The sequence below is a fragment of the Vicia villosa genome, linkage group LG3 (genome assembly GCF_029867415.1).
Source record: "Vicia villosa cultivar HV-30 ecotype Madison, WI linkage group LG3, Vvil1.0, whole genome shotgun sequence".
NCBI classification, from domain to species: Eukaryota; Viridiplantae; Streptophyta; class Magnoliopsida; order Fabales; family Fabaceae; genus Vicia; species Vicia villosa.
In genome coordinates this window covers 11384768-11397899 of record NC_081182.1, presented here as the reverse complement: position 1 = coordinate 11397899, position 13132 = coordinate 11384768, and the positions used below count along the sequence as shown (strand labels likewise).

At 34.0% G+C, this 13132-nt stretch overlaps 1 protein-coding gene across 1 annotated transcript; it reads left to right on the top strand.

Annotated features, from left to right (window-relative positions):
- Positions 1-6291: 6291 nt before the first annotated feature.
- Positions 6292-7256, top strand: LOC131657537 (uncharacterized). The gene is made up of 2 exons (XM_058926923.1): positions 6292-6595; positions 6667-7256. The coding sequence occupies exons 1-2, from the start codon at positions 6292-6294 to the stop codon at positions 7254-7256; spliced, it is 894 nt and encodes a 297-aa protein (XP_058782906.1).
- The last annotated feature ends 5876 nt before the right edge of the window (positions 7257-13132 follow it).

Genomic DNA, 13132 nt, shown 5'->3' with positions numbered 1-13132 from the left:
ATTGCAAAATTCAAGGCCATTGTCGGTTCTCAACCTCTTGACCTTTCTGCCAGTCTGATTTTCAACCAGAGTCTTCCAACTTTTGAAATTCTCAAAAGTTTCATCCTTAGTCTTCTGGATGAATACCCATAATTTTCTGGAATAATCATCTACTATGGATAGAAAATACCTTGCTCCTGAATGTGATGGACACCTTGCAGGCCCCCAAAGATCAGCATGGATGTAATCAAGGGATCCATGTGTTCTTTGTTTGCCTTTGTTGAACTTCACTCTGCAAGATTTTCCAAGTACACAGGGTTCACAAAACTTCAGCTTTTCGACTTTGTCTCCACCAAGCAGATTTTGTTTCCCTAATTCGACCAGACCCCTTTCACTGACATGGCCCAATCTCATGTGCCAGATTTCTGTTTTCGACAAAGGTTTCGTGGATGCAACATTTGTCGAACCACTTACAACTTCAGCCTCAAGGGTATATAAGCCTTGTTTCTTCACGCCTCTCAAGACTTCCTTCGAACCCTTCATGACTCTTAGGATACTTTTCTCTCCTTGGAAAACATATCCTTTCTTGTCGAATTCACCAAGAGAAAGCAGATTTCTCTTCAAATCAGGAACATACCTGACTTCAGTCAACAACCTTATTGACTCATCATGGAGCTTGAATCTCACAGATCCAACACCTGCAATCTTGCAAGCCTTGTTGTTTCCCAGCAATACTGATCCACCATCTTGATCACATAATTCCTCGAACAAGTCTTTGTTTGGAGTCATGTGTCAAGTGCAACCTGAATCCATAATCCACTCCTTCTTAGAGTCACTGCTTGAAACCACAAGAACATCCGATGATTCGAAATCATCTTGAACAATGGCAGCGTTGCCATTATCCTTACCTCCATGATATTTCAAGCGTTCAGGGCACACCTTTCTTGTGTGACCCTCCTTTTTACAATGGTAGCATCGAATGCCAGATGCTTCGTCACTGTAAGTCTTCGACTGGCTTTTGCCTTTCTTCTTGTCGAACTTACCATCCTTTCGTAAGAGTTTTCCTTTAACGGCCAAACCTTCGCCAACAGTCGAAGGTTTATGCTCCTTTCGTTCATTCAAGTCCTTAGAGTACAAGGCTGATTGAACTTCTTCAAACGTCAGGGACTCCCTTCCATACAAGAGAGTTTCTTTGAAGTGAGCATGTGATCGAGGCAAAGAACACAATAGTAACAGCGCTTGATCTTCATCATCGATCTTCACATCAATATTTTCAAGATCAAGAATCAGCTTGTTGAACATATCCAACTGCTCAGCCAATACTTTGTCTTCAATCATCTTGAATGAATACAAGGCTTGCTTCAGGTAGAGTCGATTTACCAGCGATTTGGTCATATACAAACTTTCAAGTTTCACCCATAACCCTGATGCCGTCGTCTCCTTTGATACCTGCCGGAGAACCTTATCACCAAGGCTCAACAAAATTGCGTTGTGTGCTTTCTCGATCATATTCGTCTTCTCCGCTGCCGTCAATTCTGCATTCATGGCTGCCTCTCCCTTCAACGCTTCCAAACAACCCTGCTGAACCAGTAGGGCTTTCATCTTCAAGCGCCACAGATCGAAATCATTCACTCCGGTGAACTTTTCAATCTCATACTTTGTTGAAGGCATCTTCTCCACGCTCACCGCACCAATTTGTTGTGAATTCAATGCCAATAACAAAGTATAATAGGGAATTAGGGAAGAGAAGAAGAACACAAGAATTGGTTATAACTGTTATTCTTTTACTTTCTCTTAAAACAAGATTACAAGTTTACAAGAATAACAAATAACCTCTCTCACCCTAAATTAGGATTTGCAGCTTAGCAATGATGAGAGACTAGTATGCTATTTATAATAAAACCTAACATACTAACTAATGGGCTTTTTCAGCAAGGCCCATTACACAAGTCAACTTAATAAACAAACTAACTTAACAAATTAGGGTTTAAACACTAAAACCTAATTTAACATGCTAACAACCCTAGCATCTTCGACATCTGCATGCTAGACCCATCTTCGACTACAGCATGCACACTTCGACACCAGCATGTGAACAATCCTTCGACTTCATGCTTAACTCTGTCGAACTGTCGAACCAAGAAGCTACCCTTCGACAATACTAGAGTTCGATCCAATATCTCACAGAAACCACTATTGAAACGGCTATGGCTAGAAAGAGAAGGAAAATAATCTTGGATAACAGAAAAAGATTGAGAAATTTGTTCAATACTGAAGTTAGTAGGGTTCAAAATACAAACAACATTGTTAGTCAAAGTCAGAACATGGATCATGCATCTACTTCAAATTATAATATGTCAAGTCATTCCATGGATCATCCATCTACCTCAAATCATAATGTGTCTGTTGAATCTCATTATGAAGACAATGATGACTCCAACTCTGACAATAATTTAAATTCTTCTAATAGTTCCGGCTCTGACGAAGATTCAGACCCGGCACAATTACAGGAGGCCCATCTTCAAGGTATTTCCATATCATACACTGATAACCAAATGATGTACACTTCTTCTGTTAATAGACATATTCAGTATTGTGGTTTCTTCTTTCAGAATATTACGATATTGGCGACCAAAGTTATGAATGCGCACACTGCCAAGCATGTATGTGGTACCAAGAAAAAATGAATAGACACAAAATTACAGCAACTCCTCGCTTTTATCGTTGTTGCCGTGGAGGAAAAATTGTTCTTCCGTTCCTTGAGCAACCTGCAAGATCTTCTATTTAATAAAACATATTCAGATAGTAAAAACTATCAGGCTAACATACTAACATACAACGCAATGTTCTCATTCACTTCCCCTGGAATGAAGTTCGACACAACATATTCTAAAAGAGGTGGACCCCCTACTTTGAGACTACAGGGTCAGACCTGTCATCGAATTGGTACACTGCTGCCAGAAACAGGGCAACCTCCGCAATATGCTCAATTATACATCTATGACACGGACAATGAAGTTGAACACAGAATAAAATGTTTCAAGTAAGCATGCTCAGACATAATTACACAATTGTTTTATAAAAATATTATGTTAAACTATTTATTCATGGCTGCGAAAAATAAACAGGGACAAAAAAGGCACCGAGCGACCGGTTGTCAAAAAGCTCAAGATGATGTTAGATCAGCACAATGTTCATGCCAAAGCTTTTAGAATGGCAAGGGATGTTTTAAGGACAAATTCTTTCACAGATTTAAAACTCAGGCTTATTTCTGATAGATCCGAAGATGGCCGTGTTTACAACAAACCTACTGTCTCAGAAGTGGCTGCACTCATTGTGGGAGACATTGATTCTGCTGATAAAAGGGACATCTTAATTCAGCGCCGCAATGGTGGTTTGCAACGAATATATGATTTTCACCCAGCATATTTGGCTTATCAGTATCCTTTTATATTTCCTTATGGGGAAGATGGTTACAGGAAAAATATAATGCACAGATATCGCCATGAAACTGAGGTCACTAGGAGAAACCGTCAAAGCATTAAGGATTGGTTTTCTTACCGGTTACAACAACGTCGCAAAGAGGCAAAAACACTACTTTACTCAAGACGCCTATTTCAACAATTCTTAGTCGACGGCTATGCTATGATGGAATCCGAACGACTGAATTGGTTGAGAGATAATCAATCGAAATTAAGAGTGGGCAAATATAATAATTTGGCCGCTCAAACTGATGGCGATACAAGAAATGAACACCAAAAGCGAGGAAAACGAGTTGTTCTGCCATCAACATTTGTTGGTAGCAAGAGATATATGGATCAATTATATTTTGACGGTATGGCCATTTCAAGTCGATTGGGATTCCCTGATTTATTTGTTACTTTTACCTGCAACCAAAATTGGCCTGAAATTAAAAGAGCATTGTCAGGCGCAGGTCTACAACCCCCTGATAGGCCAGATATCATTTCAAAAGTTTTCAAAATAAAGTTTGATACCCTCATGGATGATATTACAAAACACCATGTCGTTGGAAAAGTGATTGCATGTAAGTTGTTTCATTTAATTATACTATTTTTCAATCATGTGTCTGTGTAGAACCAAAATATTACATCAAACTAACTTTCAATTTAATAGATATGTACACCATTGAATTCCAAAAGCGCGGATTGCCACATGCTCACATCTTGATATTCCTACACCCTCAGAGCAAATACCCAACACCATCTGACATAGACAAGATCATTTCTGCTGAAATTCCCGACCCGACTGTTCATCCCAATTTATACAAATTGGTTAAGGCACATATGATGCATGGACCCTGTGGCCTTGCTCGCGTGACCTCACAATGTATGAAGAATGGACGATGTTCTAAATACTATCCCAAAAAGTTTATTGAACACACTATTGTTGATGCAGAGGGATATCCGCTGTATAGGAGAAGATCAAAAACCTTCACTATTGAAAAAAATGGTATCACCTTGGACAACAGACATGTGGTTCCATATAATACCAGATTTCTTATGAAATACCAGGCACATATAAACATGGAATGGTGTAATCAGAGTACTTCCATAAAATATCTTTTCAAATATATCAATAAAGGCTATGACAGAATAACAGCAGCAGTTTCAATAAATAGCAATCAACCTGTTCATGAGATCCAACAATATCTCGACTGCAGGTATGTCTCACCCAGTGAAGCATGCTGGCGCATTTACTCTTACAATATTCATGGCAGAAAACTAGCTGTGGAACGTATGTTCTATCATTTGGTTGGGGAGAAACCTATATACTATACAGATTATGCACGCATGGAAAATGTGCTGGAAACTGCAAATGTGACTGAATCAATGTTTACTGCATGGCTGGTAGCAAATGCTAAATATGAAGAGGCAAAAACATTAACTTATGGTCAATTTGTCTCAAAGTTTGTTTACCACAAAAAAAAAGAGAGAATGGAAACCGCGGAAAAAAGGCTTCACCATTGGACGTCTCATATGGGTTCCGCCAACAACTGGTGAACTGTTTTACCTGCGCATGATGTTGACGGTGGCAAAAGGACCAACAACATATGAGGAAATCAGGACCGTGGATAACATTCAGTATGATACATTCAGAGATGCATGCTTTGCAATGGGATTTCTTGAAGACGACAAAGAATACGTAGCTGCTATAAAGGAGGCAAGTCATTGGGGGACTGGTCATTTTCTTCAAAAACTGTTTGTTATCATGCTTTTGTCTGGTGCTGTTAATCGCCCTGCACATGTTTGGGAACAAACTTGGCTCCTATTATCTGATGGTGTCTTACATACACAAAGAGCATTGGCTGCTAATCCAGGTTTGTTAGACATAATAAAATAGCAAACAAAACAATTTGTTAATAACAGCCTACAGATGACTTACCAACAGTATTATAACTCAATTTCTCATATCAATGCAGAATTGGTCCTCACACAAGAAGAGTTACAAAATTTGACTTTAATAGAAATTGAGAAACTGCTTCAAGCAAATAGAAGGACACTAAAGGATTTTAGTCCTATTCCATATCCGGATGCTTATGTTCTTGAACAGTTGGGAAACAGGCTCATATATGATGAGCGTAATTATGATACAACATCAATGAACTCAGAATTTGAAAATCTGTTTGCTGCTCTTACAGGTAACTATTGCGTCAATTAAATTCATTTTATTTTACGCTTTGAAATTCTATGAATCAATTATTCTAACACCGTTCTACAATCAATATTATGTTCCTAAGATGAGCAAAGAAGTATTTATGAAAAAATCATCCATGCTGTGGAGTCTCAAAAACCTGCGGTTTTCTTCCTTCATGGTTATGGTGGTACCGGAAAAACATATATGTGGAGAACACTCGCAGCTGCTTTAAGATCAAAACACGATATTTGTTTAACTGTTGCAACTAGCGGTATAGCATCATTGTTACTTCCAGGAGGTAGAATTGCACATTCAAAGTTCAGGATACCGGTACCAACTATGGACAATTCTACTTGCAAGGTTGAATTCAACGATGATGTTGCAGACATGTTACGACAGACAAAGCTTATAATATGGGATGAGGCACCAATGGCGCATAAGTATGCAATAGAATCGCTTGACAGAACTTTGAAAGATGTTATGAGTGCAGACAAAAATTCAACTGATGTATTCGGTGGAAAGGTTGTTGTTTTCGGGGGCGATTTCAGATAGATTTTACCTGTCGTCCCCAGAGGCAGTCGTTCCGATATTGTACACTGTGCCATAAATGCATCTTACATATGGCATTCAGTTGAGGTATTAACATTGACAAGAAACATGCGGCTACGAACAGGATCAACACAGACTGACAAAAATGAGATAGCACAGTTTTCAGATTGGCTTTTAAGAATAGGAGAGGGCCAAATATCTGAGCCTAATGACGGCACCGCCGAAATCAACATACCACCTGATATTCTGATAACAGAATTCGATGATCCAATTGTGGCCATTGTCAATACCACATACCCTGATTTCATAAATAATTTCCAATGTGTTGATTACCTTAAAAGTCGAGCGATACTTGCCTCTACACTGGAGATTGTTGATCAGATCAATGACCATATACTTAACTTGATGCCAGGTTAAGCAACAAAAATATATAATTTAATGGATTATATTAATCTAATTTTTGCTTTTACTAATTCTGTTCAGTCAACAATGCAGGAGAGATTCGTGACTACTACAGCGCAAATTCAGTTGACAAGTCTGAGATTCATGACCCAGCAGTAGTTGATATCCTCACTCCAGAATTTCTAAGTTCCCTCCGAACATCAGGATTGCCAAACCATCACTTAAAACTAAAGGTTGGGATACCTATAATGCTCATGAGAAATATAGATCAAGCTGAAGGTTTGTGTAACGGCACAAGGCTGTGTATAACAAAGATGGCAGCCCATGTATTGGAGGCTTCAATAATGGGTGGTAAAGGTTTGGGAAATTTGGTTTACATACCTCGAATGGATATGTCACCATCCCAATCACCATGGCCATTCAAACTGAATATGAGACAGTTCCCTATTATAGTTTCCTATTCTATGACAATTAACAAATCACAGGGACAGTCATTGGATAACGTTGGTTTGTACTTACCGAAAGATGTATTCACACATGGCCAGATTTATGTCGCATTGTCAAGAGTAACAACAAAAAAGGGAATCAAAATACTGATACATGATGAAGAAAAGAAATTCAGGGAGAAAACTACAAATGTTGTGTATAAGGAAGTTTTTAACAATGTCTAAGTTTTTAAAATTGATCAGAGTAAATCTGTAACAGCGGTAATCTATATTACTAACGGCATATTAGTATTGCAAGTAACAGCAGTAATATATATTACTAACAGCATATTAGCAATGCAAGTAACAGAAATAATATATATATATATAGCATAACATCTAAATACCAAAATCTTATATATTAATATAAAGGTGGACCTAAGTCCACCAGAAAATTACAAAAAGTTAAAGAGTTAGATACTTAAAACAAACTTTTACATCATTTTCAATTTTTCAACATTGTTACAAGTATCTCCTTGCTGATGGGATCCTTAACGCTGAAGCCCATAGAGTCTCCATCAAGCAGGCACCTTTCCTTGGCAAATTTGTACCAACCACGCCCTAAGAACATCTGACCCTTTTCGGTATGATGAACTTCACATTCATACCTGACTTCCCTTTCCCAGTCAACCAAATCTACAAACCTTGCTCCATGGAGCCAGCGACTTGCCACAACATGCTCAGGAATTTCCTGCAATATTGATATAAAACAACATTAAATAATCCCATTAACTGATAGGGAAAGACGATAAGCTTAAAACGAATAATAACTTACAAGAAGACATGACTGAGCCATCTTCCCGTTGACCACATCTTGCTTCCAGATACAATATTGTAACTTAGCAGGTTGTTCTACATGGCAACTAAAATCCTCAACAACCGGTTCATGGCATCTGGAACATTATACAAACAAACAGCATGGTCAATAAATAAATGTGTTATCAAACATTCTAAATTCAAGCATAAAACGTATACTCAACATAAGCTAATTCAAACATACATAGAGTTATCAGAAATGACAGCTTTCCCCACAGCCATTTGGTTCACCGAGTTTTCTTCGCCTGCATGCAACCATATATAACTTTTAAATTCAAAATGTAACAGAGCAAACTTTGAAATGATATGTTTACCTTTACCTCTCATTGCTTGATCAACTCTTCCTTCCATCTTTTCAGAAATTCGCAGCTTACACTGTTGGTTCCAGAGTAATGATGAATGCTTCAGTTTTTAGTGCTTTCAAACTTCCTACACATTACTTATATAACACTCTAAATGGACTCTTCACATACCTGCAACTTTTCCACCGTCCAATAGAATTCAATGCAATTGTTCAATTAGTCTTCTTTGCATTTACATCACTTCAAAACAGTTTTCGTTTTATTTATATGCCTCGCGAAAAACAATAACTGCCCATAACCCAATTGATCTTTCACATCCCAATATAATATAACACATTACAACTATTTTATAACCATTTAATATTATCGTACTACTCTTTAACATATACTATTAAATTGAATTTTCAACTATTCATATGTCCATTGTTGTGTGTTTACCTATTAGATTTAATAGCCTACCATTTACAGGAGCCATACCCCAACTTATACCAACAATAATGAAATTAGGTACCCTATTCTGATCAAGTTTGATAGATATCCTGTTCAATACTTATAATAAACAATACTTAATTTTAAAACAGAATGGTAATCAATTTTGCATAAAAACCATGGCAGATTTGGCTCATTCCATGAAACTTACAACCAAAATTGATAATATTTAATTTAAAACCATACATAGTGCCATAATTGTTAATCTTGGTTCACATCCACCATTACAAAAAAAACAAAACCATAAATCCCATACAAACCAAACTGCTAAAAAACGGCCCTATACATCCACCACAAACATTGCCTAACCAACAGCTCTATCAACGATCACCACTGCGCTCCACTATTACCATAATATCTAACACTGACGGGTAATAAATCACAAAGTGCACTTTATCACCTACTTTCAATTCCGATGCCCTTACATAGTCAAACCATTCTCCATACAAATATGTTTCATTTTTTTTGGCCTCTTCTTCACATTGCACTCATATGGGTACCCGTTGTCCACATCATTGAGGGTAATCTCTGACATTCCAGCAAGCCCACATTTCTCTACTATTTATGCAGGAATATACTGCACTCATTGACATACAATATCAGTTACATTACATCTCTGTATAACACCAGTGTGCCAACAACTATAGACTTTGAACACTGCTTACCATAACATTTGAGCAAAACTTCTTTACATCATGAACTTCACGAGTCCAGTACGCTTCTTCGAACTCTTCCTGTACAGAACTCATTTCCCTGAAATTAAGACCACATTTACAGCACAATGCAAACACAACAGCATCAATATACCTATAACTATAATATATTCCCTATCACTTATAAATAAACTTTACCTCTCACTATCAGAAGATATCATTATGTATTCAATCCCATCTCCATCATCCCTTCAACACAATAACATACAAACTATTTATTAAACTAAGTTGTAACTCATTATTCCGGAAACACATTCAATTTTGTCGAGGTTAAATGGAATTCAATACAAAAAAACAAAATTAAACTATAAGATTACCCTTTATTTTCAACAATCCTGGCAGCCTCTACAGAAACTTTACCGGCATCGTCGACACGATTCAATCTTTCATGTTGTTTCTTCCATTCCTCCATAACATCATCATTCTCATGTGACCCACTCAGTATCTTCTCAACTGTGAGCCGCTTCCATGGAGTTTGCAACTCCAACCTATCGGGTGAACTAGAATCAAAACAACATTGCGACCTCTAAATGGATGAATATCTTATGATAAACTCTGCAAACAACATAAACAGTAACACATGCACATACCTTCTTGGCTGCGACATTTTGTTCTTCACACTTATCACCCAACACTGCGTTTCTTACACCAACAATGCCAAAGACAGACTCTTTGATTGCCAACACGTTGAAGAGTTATGAATCCAACGTTACTTTCATTTTAAATGCCAGCGTTATGTAACAATACCAATAATAGGATTCTTTTGTGGGCCTATTAACAAATTAGGTCTAACAATAAAAATAGGTTTTCTGCACCAAGGCTAGAATTCTAAGGCCCAATAAACTTTAATGTCCTATTAACTTAGATATATTAACCAACTATAAGGTCCAACAGGTATTTTTAACCTATTTAAAATATTTTACCTTATTATATGAACTTACACACACACACACACACACACACACACACATATATATATATATATATATATATATATATATATATATATATATATATATATACATTTTCCCTATTTTATTAAAGTGCCCTAAAACCCAATGCGCGAGACAGACGGGTACCCGTGCGAACGCACGGGTAAGACACTAGTTATAATGAAAAATGTTAAAATAGTTTTTGTTTTGATTTGGTGCTTATAAAATAAGTACATGGAATTAAGCATAAGGAATGTAACGAAAGAAGCAATTAAGAAAATAGATAGTTCAAAAAATAGAGTGCGGCTGTAGTAATAGACAGATCAAGATTTCATCAGCAAAGATTTCATCAAGGTTTCCAACAAAAGCATGATTATTTTTCTACCTTTTTTGTAGATCGATTGTTAATTGTATTAATAATATTTTATTAGGTATAACATATGAGTTAAAACGGTTACCACATTTAACTTATAGGTTGGAGAATGTGAAAAGAATACGTGCTTTTAATACACTGTTTCATTATTTCCATTTATAAGAGGAAAACAAAGAGTAATAATTATTTTTTTCCCTAAGCTTTTTAAAATATTTAACTTCTATTATATTTAACTTTTATCATTAACTTTGACCACTAATAAAATTTGTATTTATTCTTGAAAATTTAAAATACCGTTTAATAATACCATTTAGTATAGAAATTTTAAATATTTCAATGATTAACTATCATTTAGCATACAAATTTGAGATATATAGAATATATATCATCTTTACATATACTCAATGTATACCTCTCTGCATTCTAAGATTTTGAAATAAATGTCATTTAATTTAGTCACTAGCTGAAATTTGAAGCCTTAATTAAATATCAACATAATAGCGTAAAGTAGATGTCCGGTGAGGATTTTCTAACGTAGAATTTCCACCAAAAATAAAATATATATCCTCATTATTAATTATTTTAAATAATACCTTTATTATATTTAATTAAAAAATGGAAGGATTTGATTTCATTGTACAATTCTACCAAAAATAAAGTATATATCCTCATCATTAATTATTTTAAATAATACCTTTATTATATTAAATTGAAAAAATAGAAGGATTTTTTTTTTTGAATTAATAAAAATAGAAAGATTTGATTTCATTGTACATAAATAAAGTGTACTTTCACATCATTAATTCTTTTAAAAAACACCTTTATTATATTTTTGAATCGATATAACTTCCGTTTAATTTTAAAGGGTTTTTCTAAGCTATGCAATATTGCATAGGATAAGGGCATTTAATACATTATTTCCTTCTATATAAATTATTATATTAATTATTTTTCTTTTGAAAAGTGATCTTTTATATTTTCTCTCTCCCACCCAATTAATGGATCAACATAAATAATAACTAATATGGTAATTTATATCTAAAAAGTGGTGTCTTAATTGTCCTTTATCCTATGCAATGTTGCATAGGTTAGAAAAACCCAATTTTAAATATTAACATATCAAACACGTTTTTAATCAATTTGTCCTAAAATTGATATTCTTTTTTGTTATCATGTTTCAGTAATTTTTTTTTTGAATCAGGAACAAAAATAATATTTATTTTTATTATTCTTTGACATATAATGATGCTGTTAATTTAAATTTTGAAATTTACTTTAAAAGTTAAATTTTATTCTTATCTTTTAATTTTTATGAAAACACGCTAAAAAAAATACTTAATAATTTCATAGTTATATAATTTACATATACTAAAAAATAAAAATAGATTTTCCAAATTTTTATATTAAATAAATTATATGAGTATATTGATATTATTGAAATAAATTAAAATGAATTCAAATTAATATATATATATATATATATATATATATATATATATATATATATATATTAAAATTTACATATTTATTATTATAAAATTATTAATTAAAATTATTAATATTTTTTGTTTACGAGAGGATTTTAGTATTATTTTGTACCCTTTAATTTGAATATAACTTATAAAAATAAAAATAGATTTCACAAAATTTTATATTATATAAGTTATATGAGTATATTGATATTATTGACATAAATTTAAACGAATTCTAATATATGTTTGAAAATAACTAATATTAATCTTTGTCATTTAAATAAGTTGAATTATAATTGAAAATGAAATTAAATACTAAAGTAGAAAATGAGATGAAATTTATAATATTCTATTTTTTTTTGTTAAGAGTTTGTTTCCTCTTTTGTATAAATGATTTATTCTAATTTAAGACTTTTTTTTTTCAAAACTCTTTATAGGTACTTAGCAAAAAAAAAAAATTGGAAAATTATCATTTATAAAAAACACAATTTTCTAGATTTTCCTAAAGTCATGGCTGTTGACTTCTCTAATGCAAATAATACTCATAATTTTTTCAGATTTTATTTAATTATAATTGAACCATTGGTTTTTTCCCTACAATGATTCAAGCATGAATCAAAAAAATTTGTAACTTCATTAGTTCCAATGCTTCATTCTCATTATCATTTGCCTAGGAAAATGTAAGGTCTCTACAATTCAATTTATTATACTACTCATCACATTAAACTTATTATATCATAAATTTGGTTTTTTACCAATTATTCATTCATACCAATTATAACACGTACCGATTACATGTGCCTATTAGGAATGAGTTAAATAGCATCCTTATATACAAGACGAGTTTGAAGATCAATTAATGTGGATGGATAATAAAGATGAATACTATAGGGACAACTTCTCTACCTCCAACCAATCATATGATTCCGTCTCATTTAACACATTTAATTATTTATTAAATTACT